The following is a 16,734-nucleotide window of genomic DNA, read 5'->3' as shown; positions in this document are numbered from 1 at the left end:
TGGTTTTGGTAATAGAAATTCATTGATATATATGGAAGGGAAATGTGACATAGAAACATATACCATGGGTGAGAAAGTAAAATTTATTGTCTACCTACTGTGTGCAGGTCGCTTTGCTAAGGGCTGTGAGGAGTACAGAGATGACTATGAGTCCACCCATGCCATTGAGGAGCTAATAATCTAGTGGAAGAGTTTGGCATGTGCACACACGATTATAGTATGAGCCAGTCTCTGCTAATGGCTGTAAAAGGAGTAAGCACAGACTAAGAACAATGGAAGTCTAGAGGGAATAGGATTACTTCCCAAAATGAAGAGGAAAAGCTTCGCAGAGGGAGCGGTGTTTGAGATTGGTAGGTGGATAGAAATTCATGGGGCAGATTTATAGGATAAGAGGTTTAGAATGGAAAGCAGAGAACAAGTTGAATGATAGTTTATGGTATATTAATCACCCAGGTCAGTCTGGGGTAGTAGGACTTTCTTGGGGAAGATAATGGAGGATAAGTCCCAAAAGAGGCATTGGGTTTAGATTTCATATACCCTTCAATACCAGGAATGGATTTTTTTTTTCTTTTGCGGTACTGGGGATTGAACCCAGGGGCATTCTACTTCTAAGCTACATCCCCAGCCCTACTTTATTCTTTATTTTGAAACAGGGTCTCACTAAGTTGCAGAAGGCCTCACAAATTGTTGAGGCTGGCCACAAACCTGCAGTCTTCCTGTCTTAGCCTCCCAAGTACTGGGATTACAAGCGTGCAACAGCATGCTCAACTCAGGCATGGAATTTAAACTCTTATTTTCTTAGTTGTGTGGGCCCCAGATTTATCATGACAATATTGGAATGAATAATAATTATTAATTACTTCATTTGGTACTTGCTATATATTAAAGTGATTGAAACAGCTCAATAATTTGAAATTATTTTCATGAGTCATTTAAAAGTAAATTTTAAGTCTATTGATAAACTTTTAGTTAGAAAGACCTTGGAGAGATGATTCTAATATTAATTTTTTGTACATATTGAGTTTTGTTTTCTTTTTAAAAGTATTTTGCAGCCAAGAGTGGTGGCTCATGCCTATAATCCTAGGATTTAGGAAGCTGAGACAGGAGGATCACAGGCTCAAGGCCAGCCTCAGCAACTTAGTGAGACGCTATTTCAAAAGAAAATAGGGCTGAGTCGTGCCTGATGGTGCACACTTGTAATCCCAGCATTCGGGAGACTGAGACAAGAGGACTGCGGTTCGTGGACAGCCTCAGCTACTGAGTGAGGCCTTCTGCAACTTAAGATCTTGTTTCAAAATAAAGAATAAAAAAATAGGGCCAGTGGTGTATCTCGAAGGTAGAATGCCCCAGGATTCCATCCCCAGTACTGCAAAAAGACCCAACCAACCAACCAAACAAAAAACCCCAAACCCCAAAACCAACAACAAAGAACAAAATAAAATAGGGCTGGGGGCTGGAGTGTAGCTCAGAGGTAGAATGCCCCTGAGTTCAATCCCCAGTACCATCTACACACACACACATACACACACACACACCACCACCACCACCACCACCACCTGAGTTCAATCCCCAGTACCATCCGTACACACACACACACACACACACACACACACACACACACCACACCACTACCACCCTCTGACATTCACACCAGCATTTTGCTGAAGGTCAAGTATTTGGAAAGGCAGTTTCACAATGTTCTATGGGAAGAGCTGAGAATGGAGATAAGGAATGTGTTGATCTGTTGTGTTAGCATGACTAGTTCAGTTGAATTCTGGTCTCACTGATTTTTGTCTTTGATCTATGCCTACCTTATTTTATGATGAAGGGAAATTGTGTGAAGAGAAAGGGAGAAAATGATTTTTTCCCCCAATGTTTTGGGAAATTAGAGATGATATATGCCTATGTTTTTAGTCTTAGTCTTTTTAGCTGTCAATAGTTTGAGTAAACAGAACAAGTAATAAGAATGTGTTAAAACTTAGATGGAAAGTCAGACATGGTGGCTCACACCTGTGATCCCATTACTTGGGAGGCTAAGAGAGGAGGATCACAGGTCTGAGGCCAGTCTCACCAACTTAGCAAGACTCTGTTTTAAAAAAAAAGATAAAATAAATTTTGGGGATTTGGTTCAGAGGCAAAATGCCTCTGGGTTCAATCTCTAATACCAATAGAAAAAAAAATTAGATTAAAACTAGGTGTGATAGTTTATACCTATAGTCTCAGCTACTTGGGAGGCCAGGGCAGGAGGATTGCAAGTTTGAGGCCAGCCTGGATAACTTAGACCCTATCTCAAAATAAAATAAATCGGGGTCTGGGAATGTAGCTTAGCTTGTAGAGCACTTGCCCAGTATGTGCAAGGCCCTGGGTTCAATCCCTAGTGTACACCCCCCACCACACACATACATACACACAGATTTAGTTGGAAACTTTACTGCAATTCAACATCTTCTTCATTTTGTTGGTAGGCTAATTGCATTGCAGAATGTAAAAGCAGTGTTACAATCATTGTGGAAATATAGCATTGGTTGTTTGTGCAAACCTGTTTACATATATTTTATTCTTTCTGTCCTTTAGACCTTATATTCTCTATGGAAGATGTGACCGATCCAGATAGTCCATCATGATGCAAGGCAGTACGTGGTGAGTGGCATGAGAGGAGCGGCAGTCATTTGTGGGAACAGAGAAGAGCAGCTCAGGTGTTGGGCCTTAGCTTCAGATACATTGACGGAGCAGAAAATATGTTCATTCTTTAATGGTGGGTACAACACACTAGGTTTCAGTTACAGGACTAGACCAGACCAGAGCAATTAATCCCAGAGGCTGACATTGATGAAGCTTGCCCTTTTGAGGTGTAGGTGGACATCAAAAGTGAAATTATTAGCCGGGGGTGGTGGCACATGCTTGTAATCCTAGCATTTGGGAGGCTGAGACCGGAGGACGCGTTTCGCGGACAGCCTCAGCTACTAAGTGAGGCCCTCTGCAACTCGGTGAGACTTGGTTTCAAATTAAAAAATAAAGAAAATAGGGCAGAGGGTGTAGCTCGGAGATCGAATGTGCCTGGGTTCCATCCCCAGACCCGCAAAAAAAAAAAAAAAAAAGTGAAATTATGTAATTGGTTGGTAGATTGTGATTATTGTAATACCTGTGAAGAAGCAGCCCAGTATCACTAGAGTGGGGAATTTAATGAAGGGCCGGGGGTGGTGATGGTGGCTGCTTAAAGGCCAGCAAAGTTGTTACTATAGTGGCCAGGCAAAGAGATGATAGTATGAATTGAATAAATTCAGGAAGTACTCATGAACAAAAATGATGGGTCTCAATCCTTCCTTCCATGCTGGGGATGGAATCCAGGGGCCTTCTACCTCCAAGTTATACCCCCAGACCTATTTTTTATTCTTTATTTTGAAACAGGGTCTCACTGAGTTGCAGAGGGCCCACTAAGTAGTAGCTGAGTCTGTCCATGAACCGTGATCCTCCAGTCTCAGCCTCCCAAATGCTGGGATTACAACTGTGCACCACCATGCCTGGTTTATTTATTTTTTATTTTTATTTTTGGTGGTACTGGGGATGGAACCCTTCTACCTCTGGGCTATACTCCGAGACCTATATTTTATATTTTATTTGGAAACAGGGTCTCTTAAGCCAGCGAGGCTGGCTTCGAACCTGCATGATCCTCCTGTCTCCACCTCCCAAGGTGCGGGGATTACAAGCGTGCGCCACCATGCCCGGCCATCTGGTTTATTTTTTTAAAAATATTTCCTCTTAGCCGGGCGTGGTGGCGCACGCTTGTAATCCCCGCGCTTGGGAGGCAGAAACAGGAGGATCCCGCAGGTTCGAAGCCAGCCGTGCGCGCTGGCTTAGGAGACCCTGTTTCCAAATAAAAAAAATGTTAAAAAAAAATAGGTCTGGGAGTGTAGCCTGGAGGTAGAAGGGCTTCCAGGAACCCCAGTACCACCAAAAAAAAAAAAAAAAAAAAAATTTCCTCTTGCCGGGAAGAGGATCTGGTTAGGACACTGCTAGGAGGAACAGCTGGAGAGGTAGGAAGGATTCAGCACAGGATTTGTATCAGAAAGAGAAGGGAAACTCCACGAGTATGGGGGTCACTGGACAGGATGCTGCCCAGCCCTCGAGTAAGGTGACTGAAATGATTATTGATTTTCAAGACAAGGTGGGCACTGGTCTTTTTTACTTACTGAAGGGATGGTAGAAGTCGAAGCTTAGAATGTGTCGAAAGTGTTTATATCTTTTGCGTTCACAATTCAACCAACCACAGTTTGAAAATACTTGGGGTGGAAATGTCAGAAAGTTCCTAAAAGTAAAACTAATTTGCCATATGCTGAGCCCTGTACTAAATTCAGTACTTCAAAATTCGTACCTGCTAGGTACTGTCTCACAGATTCGCAGTCTCTCTCTCTAGTACTTCTTTGAACATTAACTCTTGTTCGTGAACTGTGTGGGTAGGCCTGTAATGCTTGTGTCTGTATGCAACACAGACGTTTTTTCCTTGTCATTTTTTCTTAAACAATATGGTAAAACAACTATATATGTTGTTTGAACATTATTTTTGTGTGTGTTGGGAAGTGAACCAAGGTTTCATATGTTCTACCACCGGGGTATAGCCCTAGCCCTAAAGGTGATTTAAAGTATAAGGCAGAATGTGCATAGGTTATGTGCAAATATACCTTTTTATGTAAGGGAACTGAGCAGCCTTGGATTTTGGTGTCTGTGAAGATGAGGGTCCTGGCATCAATCATCCTTGAATACCAAAGGATGATTATACTTTATCTTAGTTTGGGCTACCATTACCAAACACCATAGATAGGGTGGCCTACGAAAAAAAATTCTCACAGTTCTGGGGTCTAAAAGTTGAGCTCAGGATGTCAACATATTGGGTTCTTTGGTGAGTACCCTTTACCTGGCTTGTAGGTTGCTGCCTTTACTATATTCTTTTTATTTTATTTTGCAATACCAGGGATGGAACCCAGGGGCATTCTACCTTCGAGCTACACCCCTAGCCTGATTTTTTAGTCTTTTTATTTTTGAAACAGGGTCTCACTGAGTTGCAAAGGGCCTGGTTAAGTAGCTGAGGCTGTCCATGAACCACGATCCTCTGGTTTCCACCTCCCGAATGCTGGGATTACAAGCTTGCACTACCATGGCCCCGTTCCTTTACTGTATTCTTATCTGACAGAGAGGGTTCTCGCATCTCTCCATCTTTCTATATGGGAACTAATACCATTATGATAACACCCTTATGACCTTCTATAATTCTAATTACCTCCCAGGGTCCCCACCTTCATGTGGCATCACATTGGGGATTAAGAGTTCAACATATGAATTTTGGAAGGGGGGCACAAAAGTTGGGTCCATGGCAACTTTTTCAGGTTGTTTGGTTGTGAAGAGGATAAAGGGGAGGGAAAGCTGGAGGCCAAGGGAAGTAAGTGCTTTATGTTGGAGGAGACCTGAGCATTTTCACATGCTGATATGAAGGTAGCAGGCAGAGGTAGAAGGTTGCAGAGGATGGGTGGTAATCCCAAGTAGATATTTCGGAACAGAATCCAGTGTAGTTGGTGAGATAGGCTTTGTTAGGAGAAGGGAATTGGGAGACCTGGTAGAACAAGATGGAGTCTCTTCTGATGGTCTTAGTAGTTCTGTTTGGCAGACGACTGTGAAGAGGGAACTGAATGTCAGGAAGCATGCTCTTAGAAAGTTTGTGGAAGCTATGGTGAACATTTGAGTTAACTGGTTGCTGAAGCTTTGCTGGCGATGTGGCAAAACCTGTGATTGAATTTATATGGGCACAGTCTGCCCAGTTGAGTATTTTTTGACAGTACTGCTTTCTGGTAGGTCTATAGAATATGAGTTATTGCGTCATTCTAAGGCTGGAGTATTGCCAGGTGTTGATGATTGAAGTAGAGTGGGTCAGGTCAGAGTGTAGGCTGATGAGTTATTGAGATGCTTGGCTGTGAAGTCTACGTTGAGTGGGGAGGCAGGAAGATGCTGGGGCAGATGTAGAACCGAGTATGTGGATGGGGCAGCAGTGTTCGTGAGGTCAAGATGAGAGGGGAATCTGAGCAAGGACATGATAGCAGATGGTTGAGCAGTGGGATGTTGAAGTTGTCACTTTGGAGATGGAACGGCTTTAAGCAATGACAAGGTCCAGGCATTGACCACCATAGTGGGCTCAGTGTTTAAGACAGGGAAAGAGGAATTTATTGGCCATAAAGAGTTTTCAGTTACTAGAGACAACTCAGTATTAGATGGGTGGAATATTCCAGTGGTCTGGCGAAGGGTTCTGCTAGGTGTTCATTAGGATGGTCAGGCATTTAGGAAACTCTGTTTACATAATATTGTTGTTTTTAACTCTTTCTTTTTCTTTTTTCCCAACAAAGTCATAGAATGTCGTTCCACCCAGGACGAGGGTGTCCCCGAGGACGAGGAGGACATGGAGCCAGACCCTCAGCACCAGCCTTCAGGCCCCAAAATCTGCGGCTGCTCCACCCGCAGCAGCCTCCTGTGCAATATCAATATGAACCTCCAAGTGCCCCTTCTACCACGTTCTCGAACTCTCCAGCCCCCAATTTCTTGCCTCCACGACCGGACTTTGTACCTTTCCCTCCACCCATGCCTCCATCAGCGCAAGGCCCTCTTCCCCCTTGCCCAGTCAGACCCCCTTTCCCCAACCACCAGATGAGGCACCCCTTCCCCGTGCCTCCTTGTTTCCCACCCGTGCCCCCTCCGATGCCCTGTCCTAGTAACTCCCCAGTCCCCGGCGCGCCTCCTGGACAAGGCACTTTCCCCTACATGATGCCCCCTCCTTCCATGCCCCACCCCCCACCCCCGCCCGTCATGCCACAGCAGGTTAATTATCAGTACCCTCCGGGATACTCACACCACAATTTCCCACCTCCCAATTTTAATAATTTCCAGAACAATCCCAGTTCTTTCCCGCCCAGTGCTAATAACAGCACTAGCCCTCATTTTAGACATCTGCCTCCATACCCACTCCCAAAGGCTCCCAGTGAGAGAAGGTCCCCAGAAAGGCTCAAGCACTATGATGATCACAGGCACCGAGATCACAGTCATGGGCGAGGCGAGAGGCATCGGTCCTTGGATCGCTCTTTGGATCGGCGGGAGCGAGGCCGCAGCCCTGACAGAAGGAGACCTGACAGCCGCTACCGGTCAGATTATGACAGAGGAAGGTCCCCATCCCGGCACCGCAGCTACGAGCGGGGCAGGTAGAGCCGCGTGTAGCATTCTTTGTTAAACTGCAGAGTCCCTGACAGTCTATATTTCTGTTTATCTGCAAGCCAAACAAAATGGTTTTGATTCATAAAAGGAAAGAAAGCACGTTTTAGTTTTTTTTTTTTTTTTTTTTAGGAGACAATTGACAAATTGGTGTTTAAAAAACCGCTTTTGAGGCCGGGCATGGTGGCACACTCTTGTAATCCCAGTACTTGGGAGGCTGAGACAGGAGGATTGCACAGGTTTGTGGCCAGCTTCAGCTTACTTAGGCCCTCTGCAATTTAGTGAGACTCTTATTTCTAAATAAAGAGTAAAAAATAGGGCTGGGATGTAGCTCAGAGGTAGAATGCCCCTGGGTTTAATTCCCAGTTACACACACACACAATGCTTTTGAAAAACATTGCAAAGTCACCATTATATATTCATATCAATAAATATAAGCCTTCTCTGCATAATACAGTTGACATTTCAATGATGATCCTATGACATGATGATCTTATATTGTTTTTTGTGTTACCAGAGATTTAATTATGTTCACTGTGATCATCATATCAAGTTACATTTGAGTTCTTTTGAAATTGGTGACATGCATGTTGTAAGAATCCAACTAGTTCACAAGCAGAGTTTTCTGATTTTTAGGGTAAGAAGTTTATCATACCTTATTGTCTTTTTGCTTTGTTTCTTTATAAAATGAAGTTTAGTTACATGTTATCATAGTTATAGTTGTCAGAATATCTTTTAGCCCGACTTTGCACTGAGATGTATTCATCTTGAAAAAAGATGTGTTTAAAAAATATTGTTCCATTCTTCACTTATGTTTTTTTTTTTTAAAAAAAAAACACCAAATTTCTTTCTTATTTTTGATGCTGGGGACTTAACCCATGAGGTATTCTATCTCTGAGCTACACCCTTGCCCCTATTTTATTTTTTATTTTGAAACATGGTTTCAATAAGTTGCAGAAGGCATTACTAAGTGGTTGAGGCTGGCTGCGAACCTGTGATCCTTCTGTCTCAGCCTCCAAAGTACTGGAATTACAAGCGTGCACCACCATGCCCAGCTCAAAAACCTAACTTGTGTAAATACAAGAGAATATTTCAGGCAGACATTCATAAAGCTGGAATTTTTAGACAGGCTACTAGAAAGTCATATGCAAGGTTTTATGATTATGTACGTATTTCTATTAGAAGCTTGTGGCAGATTTACAACGAGTTGGGTGTGAGTTTGTTACATAGAAAGCTAAGAACCACTAGTTTATATGGAAAAGTAAAAGGAGCCCTGACAATTGTACTAGTATTTATTTGGGTCTTTATTGAGCTCTGTGTCCATGATGATTTGAGATCTTCAGTTGTCAAGCTAATAACAGGACTTCTCTTCCTTTCTTTATTGTATTTTGGGCTCTACTTGAGCTCCCCAGTCCATTTCTTTATGTGGGTTGGTAGAAGCTGGTCTTGGTTCCTGTTGTCGACTCACAGCTCATTACGGGAATCTGTTCACATCTTGGTTCTCATGTTTTACACATGGATCTATGGATTTGATTCTGATGGAATATTTTGTCAGTAAAGGGTAAGGTCAATGTGCCCTGAAGCTGGCAGGGAAGGGAAATGTGCTGTGCTGCTCCCTGGTGGCCAGTGGAGGGCAGAAAGGGAGCAGGATTCCTATAGAGAAGACTCTCTGGGCTCTGGCTGCCCAGGGCCAAGTAAGAGTTGATAGATTTTTAAAAATCCTTTTTAGCATGAACCACTGTTTCTGGTCAGGTTTGTTCTTCATTATTTTCTGGGGTTATAGCGGGCAGAGGCCTTCAAAAACTTTATTTTGCGGTTTTATTGTAAAAATCTAAACGGGAAAGTTTGTAAAATAGTTTTCTTTAGGCATTAAGGTGATTGTTAATAACCTTGTCCCTGGGGAAACATTTTCCTGTAAACATTCTGCATAGCATTTCTCCCTGTATTTTGAAATTCTATAATTAAAGGAGTTGCAGGGCTGTGCTATAGATCCATAATTCTTCCAGTGAGGCTTGGACTTCCAGTTAAGTGTGTGAAGAAACTCAAATGTGCCATAAACTGAGGGTCTCTACCAGTAAGTGCAATCAAGTGCCACAGGAACTCCCTCTGATCTCTACCCTGAGCCACACTCCTTTACTGTGAAGGTGCCCCATCTTTCTCAAATGGTCTGTAATTATATTGGATTTGTTTTATAATGGGCTTAGTGCATTTGCCCTGGAGCTGCCTTGGTGGCATGGTCATATTATAATTGGCTCCCTTTGGGATATTAGGTGGAATATCAGTTATTTGTCTTATACAGAATGTTTCTGTAAAGCAAACCTGGGGGATGGGAGGTCTTAATTATAAGCTCTGAATTATATTGGGAAAAACTGAAGCTTCCTAAACGTGTACATTGGATTGTTTTAAGTTCATGCAAATTTCATATAGTCTGTCCTCTGGCTCCTCCACTTGCTTTTTGGTGTAAGTAATTCTATCCTTTTATAAATTCTTTTTTTCCCCCCTCATCTAAATATAGTTTAATAACAACTGCAAGGTTATTTTAGGGGAAACTTTCTAGAAAAGGCTTGTAAAGAAGTAGGTATATATATATTTGTAACCACAAAAGGCCAGGGGTTCTTCTTAGGCATGGAAAGAGAAACTCGGCTCATGGTTCTGCAGTGTGGTAGGGAAGTGTGCAGTGGGCTTTGTTCCTCTGTCTGAGTAGAGCTATCATACAGTAGTTCCCATTGCACTCTGGTGACAGTAGACATGTTGCCATCAGAAAGCTACCAGATCAGTACCTGAGAAATATCTTATTGCTCACAACAAGGAAGAATCTTGGGCAAATTAGCACAACAATAGGGTTATTTTTACTTTGAATAAGCTCAGAGTATTACTAGTGTGACTTATGTTCAGATTGTCTTTTCATTTCCTACCCACTCAGAGGTAGCAGCTGTCATCTGATGTGTTATTCTTAAATGCAAAGTTCTATTGGCTAAATGTTAAAAGCAAACAAAACTCAAGGGATATTCTCTACTTACAGATTTTATTTGGAAATGAAAGCAATTATCCTTTTCAACAGCCATGTCATTATAAATTACACGGTAACTTTGATTTGTGGCATCATTAATTTTCACAATTGAGATTTATTAACTGAATATAAACCATATTTTTAGAAACATTTCAGATGAAGAATGTAGAATCCTAAGCTCTATTTGTTTTATTGGATAGCTAATGTTTATCTGAAAGTTATGTATATCTCAAAAACATATTGTTCAAAATAATTTTTCTCAAGAACAGGGAATCTTTAAGTGAAAAAAATAAAATTTCCCTAGTTTCTAAGCAGTCACTGGTCTCTATTAGTTTTATAAGTTTTGATTTCAGTGTACTAACTTTTTTTAATTTGGCAAAGGTTGATGGATATTTTTGAGTGCAGACATTTTATATTCTTTTTGCTGATTCCAAATCAGAAAATTCAAATCCAAAATGCTTTAAAATCCAAAACATTTTGAGTGCTTACATGATGCTCAAAATTTTTCAGATTTTTAGAGCATTTCAGAGTTTGGATTTTCAAATTAGGAATACCCAGCTAGTAAAGTTAATGTAGATATTCCAAAATTCTTGAAATGCTAAAATCTGAAATACTTCTAGTCCCAGCATATTGGGTAAGGGATATTTAGCCAGCATAGCATTTTTTTTTTTCTTCCAAGATTGGCTAATTACTTCCCTTAGATTTTTTCTGATTCAAGAACATAGGCATTTGGATTTTTGTTCCAGATCTTTACTGTGCTTGTTAAATAGACTCAGATGTTATTTTATTCCAGTTTTACTTTGGGCAGTTTTTTTCCCTCCAAATCCTTCATTTTCTTTTTGTATTGAGAAAACACAGTGTCTTCATTTAGAGTTTTTTCCCCAGATACAGCACTAACATGACTTAGTCGTGGTCTCCTGGCAGGTTAGTATAGCTGGAACTAGAATTTAGGCCCATAATTCATAAGTGTTCTGAGCTTTCATTTTAGAACCTTGTCCTAATCTTCTCTATAAAGGTTTTATTCTGTGTCTATTTGATGGGTGAGGAGAGTCCTGTAAAATTTTCAGTAGGCAGGAGAGTCCTTTAAAATTTTCACTGTAGGAGTTTTAAACAACCAAGGATTGACTAATTGGAAAGTCTTGAGAGAAGAGTATAATACAATTTCTTTTATTGCTTAGCCTTAAGTATGACTTCTTTCTGTAAAGAAGGCAGTAACTTTTAAGGTTAGTTAACTTCTGTAAAGAGAAAAGCTCCTGTGTCCTCTAATAAATTAAGGAACAACAAAAATATCCCTTAGCGAATAGTGCCTAAAAAATTCTTAGATGTGGTCCATTTATTTAGACAATAAATTCAGCAAAGAGATGGTGTTTTTGAGTTTTTCTGTTGAAAACAGCTCTGTGTATTAATTCCTTTAAGAGAGCGGGAACGGGAGAGACACAGGCACCGGGACACCCGAAGATCGCCATCTCTGGAGAGGTCCTACAAAAAGGAGTGTAAGAGATCTGGAAGGTAAGCAAGGCGTCGACAGCGAAAGAAGTAGTAGGATGATCGCTTTGAATTCCGATTTTGTGCTTGTGCCAACCAAGTCTTCAAAATGGCTCCGAGTTTGGCCACGGTGACCTGTGAAAAGTTAAAGCAGCCCGGCACTTAAGTTTACTTCCCAGGTGTATTGGTTATGCTCAAGGAAAATCTTGATAAATTTCCCTGAACTAGAAATTACACAGGCTCTTTATCTGATTATAATGCTATAAAACTACATTCGTACCTCAAGGTACTTTTTTAAAGCCTTAGACATTTAAATGTTTCTTTTGGGGTAAAAAGAGCAAAACAGTAGTCATATTTTCTCTAGAAAAGTGACGTCAAGATTGCTGTAACCCAAAATGTAACAGGTTTGTAATCAGTTCTATATTCAGAAATAAAATGTGATCTTAGATAATGATAATTAAGAAGGGCATCCCGGAACCTGACATATTTGGGGTCAATTATTAGTTCTCAAGTTTGTTATTGGTCAAAGTTATCCATTTTTTCTACACTCAATGTCTTTATCTATAAAATAAGAACAGTTAAGTTTACCCTGAGTTGTGAAGGGTCACTGAGATAATACATATTAAACACTTAGAACTGGGCCTAAAGTAAGTGCCAAATAAATGGTTATTATAGATAATTATTAACTGAGTGCTTGGCTTTAGAAATTGGTGGAGTATAAGAAAAGCAGAAAACATGATTTTAATATAAACTAATGAAATTCAAATAGAACAATAACTCTGTAAACAATGCAAGGCTTGGTTCTTTGGAAAATCATACAATGTAAAAAATAGCAAATCAAAAGAAATGTATATATTAGGTATCAGAGGAATGGAAAGTAAATTATAAAATGAAATAAGGACTTTTTTTCAGAACTGGGAGTTGAACCCAAGGGCATTCAACCTCCAAGCTGCACCCCCAGCCCTATTTTTTTTTCTTCATTTTGAAATAGGGTTTTACTAAGTTGCAGAGGGCCTCACTAAATAGCAGAGGCTGGCTGCAAACCTGTAATCCTCCTGTCTCAGCCTCCCAAGGTTTATTTATTTATTTTTTTGAAGATTTAAAGGAGTTTATTAAAAAGATAAAAATACAGAAGATAGTTACAGCAGAAGATAATGAAGCAGAACAGTAATGCAGACACTTACTCTAGCAGTATTAAATGTTCAGGAAATACATAATTTAAAAGCTTGATATGAATAGGAATACATCAATAAAAACCACTGAGCAATATTCAGGTATGTGTAAAACATATCTAATAAGTAGTACATAAAGTTATATCTAAGGTGTAATAATAAAGTTGCCTTTTCAAGTCAAGAGAAACTGGAAATTTGTAAGCCCATTGGAAGAAACAAATGAAAGTAGACTTCTATCTTACATCATAGGCAGAGTAAAAACTTATAGTGAAAGTAACTAAGAAAATATAAAATACTTATTTAGAGCTGGAATGGAAAAGGATTTTCAAGCAAAACATGAAGGCAAGACACATAAAACAAAAGAGCTTTATATCTGACTTCGTGAAAGTTGTATATAGCTAGATGTGGTGGTGCACGCCATTAATCCCAGTACTTGGGAGGCTAAGACAGAAGGATTGCAGGTTTGCCTCAGCAACATAGGAAGAACCTCTACTATCTAGAGAGACCCATTTCAAAAAAAAAAAAAAAAAACAATTGGTAGATCTGGGGGTAGAAATCCCCTGAGCTCTACAAAAACAACAAAATATGTAGCCATAAATAAGCAATATTAAAAGGAAAACATAAAGCTGGAAAAGGCTGCCATACATATGACAGAAGATGGATACTTACCAGCTCTTCAGAGAAAGACTGCAGTTCTAATTTAAAATATTAGCACAGTGAAACGGGGGTGTCTCCTCTTATAGGGTTCTTGTCCAGTGGATTTCGGCAAATAAAGTCCAATGATTAGTGAAGGGTTTAGAAATATGAGGTTTATTTTAAGTTAGGGAAAGATAGAAGAAAAAGGAGCCTTCTCCACAAGGGGGTGGTGCTGGAAGGAGTAACTGTGAAGCTCTTGGGAAGTGGGCTTTTAAACCTTACTGAGAGTTTTTACCTGCCCTTTTATATTTGGTCAGAATTGGGTTTTGGGGAACCAATGGCTTTTGTACAATTTTGATCTTTAATTTGAATTCTGTGGGCTAGGAGTGATTTCCTGGTGACTACCAGTCTCTTTTCTTCCTGTTTGCCTCCCCCAACCCCACAGAAGGCAATACAGATGGCTGCTTCAATTCCTCCTCTTCCCAGGTCCTCTGTCCTGCCTCCTGTTCTCCCTCTGATTAAGCAGTTAAGTGACCTTAACTGCTGTTAGGGAAACGGCGCAGTGACCTCTTTAACTGCGCGGAGCTGGTAAGGAGCAAGAGAGTAGAATTAATTCTTGAATAGCTGCTGAGTAAAATAGCAGGGGAGAATAAAACAGACCCCAGAAAGCCTCTAGTTAGACAAAACAAAAATAAATCAGAACACAGAATATATGTGCACAAACCCAAGTGCATTTGTAAAATCTCCAAGCTCAGAAAATGAAACTGCCATAGTTCCTGTAGTAAAAAAAAAAAAAAAAAGCTGTCTTGCTGTAAAGTTGTGTAGGGCTTGTATAATCAAACTCTTGCCTTTTTCTTCTTTCCAGAGACGGGTTAGAGTATAGAGCTTTAGAATCCTAGAATGGGCATTTAGAGTACAAGAGAACATAGCGCATTCGTAAGTAGAGTTATTTTACAGGCCTTCACAAGAAACATTTAAACATTACCCAGAGCAGAAATCCAGTTTGAGTTTGACCAGGAGCAGCAGAGGCCTGTTTGCTGTTGAGATGTTTCCAGTCGGTAGTTTGCCCTTCCCAGAGCCAGCATGTAGGCGGGCCCAGTGTGGCGGCTTTGAAGCAGACACCTCCCTTCTCCTGCACATTAAGTTTGGGGTGATAGCTTTTCCTTGTTCTCTTTCTTTTTTTTTTTTCTTTTCTTTTTTTTTTTTTTTTGGTGGTACTGGGGTTCCTGGAAGCCCTTCTCCCTCTGTGCTACACTCCCAGACCTATTTTTACTTTTATTTGGAAACAGGGTCTCCTAAGCCAGCGCGCGCGGCTGGCTTCGAACCTGCGCGATCCTCCTGTCTCTGCCTCCCAAGCGCGGGGATTACAAGCGTGGCCACCAAGCCTGGCCTCCCTTGTTCTTTTTCTGGTCACACCCTGTGAGGTAGAAGTTTAACCCCGCCCTCCTGTGGCCAGAAATTTTTAAGAGTCCAGGTGAACCAAACATCTGGTTTTCCTTTGTTCCGATGACCTCCCTAAGCTTTCAAAACTTGCTGCTGCAGCCATCTATTTATATGTAAATTAGCTGTTAGAAATGGCTTTTCTTTTTCATTTTTGGAACTTCAAAGCTGTGATCCTCCTCTTGAAGCCTCCCGAGTGTGCACCACCATGCCCAGCTCTAGAAATGGCTTTTTGACCTGCACTTGAGGAAACCCCTTGTTTTTCTCATGGGACTGTGTGTGGACTGCCTGGTTGTGTGCTTGCTTCAGCTCCGGGCGCTGGTGTCTCCTCTCACCGCTGTGGCATCAGTGCCTGGGCTTGCCCTCCACATACAGGTGGTCTGATGCCCCAGTACCACAGAATTAGGTTCCAGTGTTATCTTCAAGCTTTTAGCCAGGCCAGATCTTAATGTCAGCTGCCACAGTATGGCTATGGCAAGCAGCGCCGCCTTTTTGGTTTTCTTCTCTTAAGCATGTGTGTACCCCAGCTGCTGTGCCTTGCTGGCTCAGCGCAGGCCAAGTCGAACTGTAAGCCACGTGGGTCCAAATGCCTGATGTGAGCCTGTAAGAACACCAGAAGAAAAATTTGTGTTTTTTTTCCCCCCTCACCTACCCTTTCATCTTTCTTAGCAAATGCAGCATGTCTGAAATGCAGGTGTCTCCTCTTACAGGCTTTTTGTTCAGTAGATTTCAACAAATGAAGTCCAAGGCTAATGAAGAGTATAGAAATATGAAAATTTGCTGGGCGCGGTGGCGCACGCTTATAATCCCCGCACTTGGGAGGCGGAGACAGGAGGATCACACTGGTTCAGAGCCAGCCCCGCTGGCTTTAGAGACCCTGTTTCCAAATTAAAAAAATATAAAAATAGGTCTGGGAGTGTAACCTGGAAGTAGAAGGGTTTCCAGGAACCCCAGTACCACCAAAAAAAAAAAAAAAAAAAAAACTATGAAAATTTAAGTTAGGGAAAGATAGAAGACAAAGTAGCCCCCCTCCCTCCAAAGGAGGCAGTCCTAGAGTGACCTTCTAAGCTCTTGAGAGCTTTCATATAAATCATATAAAGGCTTTCATACCTTACTGAGGGTTTCTGTTTTAGCTGTGTGTGTGTGTGTGTGTGTGTGTGTGTGTGTGTGTGTGTGTGTGTGTGTAGTGCTGGGGATTGAACCCAGGGGCATTCTATCTCTGAGCTACACCCACAACCCTATTTTATTTTAGTTTTTATCTTGAATAGGGTCTCGCTAAGTTGTGGAGCACCTCATTAAGTAGCCGAGGTTGGCTGAAAACCTATGATCCTTCTGTTTCCCAGCCTCTCAAGTACTGGGGTTACAGATGTGTGCCACCACTCCCGGTTTACTGAGGGTTTCTATCTGCCCTAATATGATTGGCCCAAATTGGGTTTTGGGGAACCAGTGACTTTTGCAGTTTCGATCCTTAATTTGAATTCTTACCTTGTGGGCTTGTGGTGATTTCCTGGTGCTCACCAGTCTCTCTTCTTCCCATTTACCTCCCCCACCTCACAGAAGGCAATGCAAATGGCTAATGAAATTTTTCTGTACCCAAGTCCTCTGCCCAACCTCAGTAGCATATGACCAAGATGTTCACAAAAGAAGTGACATGAAATGTGTTTATTTCACCTGTGATAAAAGGTTGCAAATTAGACTTTTTTTTTATAAGAATGACAGAGATTATAAAGAATCATATTGATAGGA

General features: G+C 41.2%; 1 protein-coding gene across 1 annotated transcript in view; it reads left to right on the top strand.

Moving 5' to 3' along the window:
- Nucleotides 1–6,396: 6,396 nt before the first annotated feature.
- DROSHA (drosha ribonuclease III) overlaps nt 6,397–16,734 on the top strand; it is a gene marked incomplete at both ends in the record, with an annotated part of 135,869 nt that continues 125,531 nt past the window's right edge. Inside the window, 2 exons of the mRNA XM_080692383.1 lie at nt 6,397–7,235; nt 11,672–11,764. Of these exons, the coding sequence (XP_080548509.1) occupies nt 6,397–7,235; nt 11,672–11,764 (932 nt within the window). The remainder of the gene's footprint in view (nt 7,236–11,671; nt 11,765–16,734) is intronic.

Source organism: Muscardinus avellanarius, assembly GCF_963383645.1.
Source record: "Muscardinus avellanarius genome assembly, chromosome: 1".
Lineage (NCBI taxonomy): Eukaryota > Metazoa > Chordata > Mammalia > Rodentia > Gliridae > Muscardinus > Muscardinus avellanarius.
The sequence above is the reverse complement of the archived record's forward strand: the minus strand, read 5'-3'. Positions and strand labels throughout refer to the sequence as shown.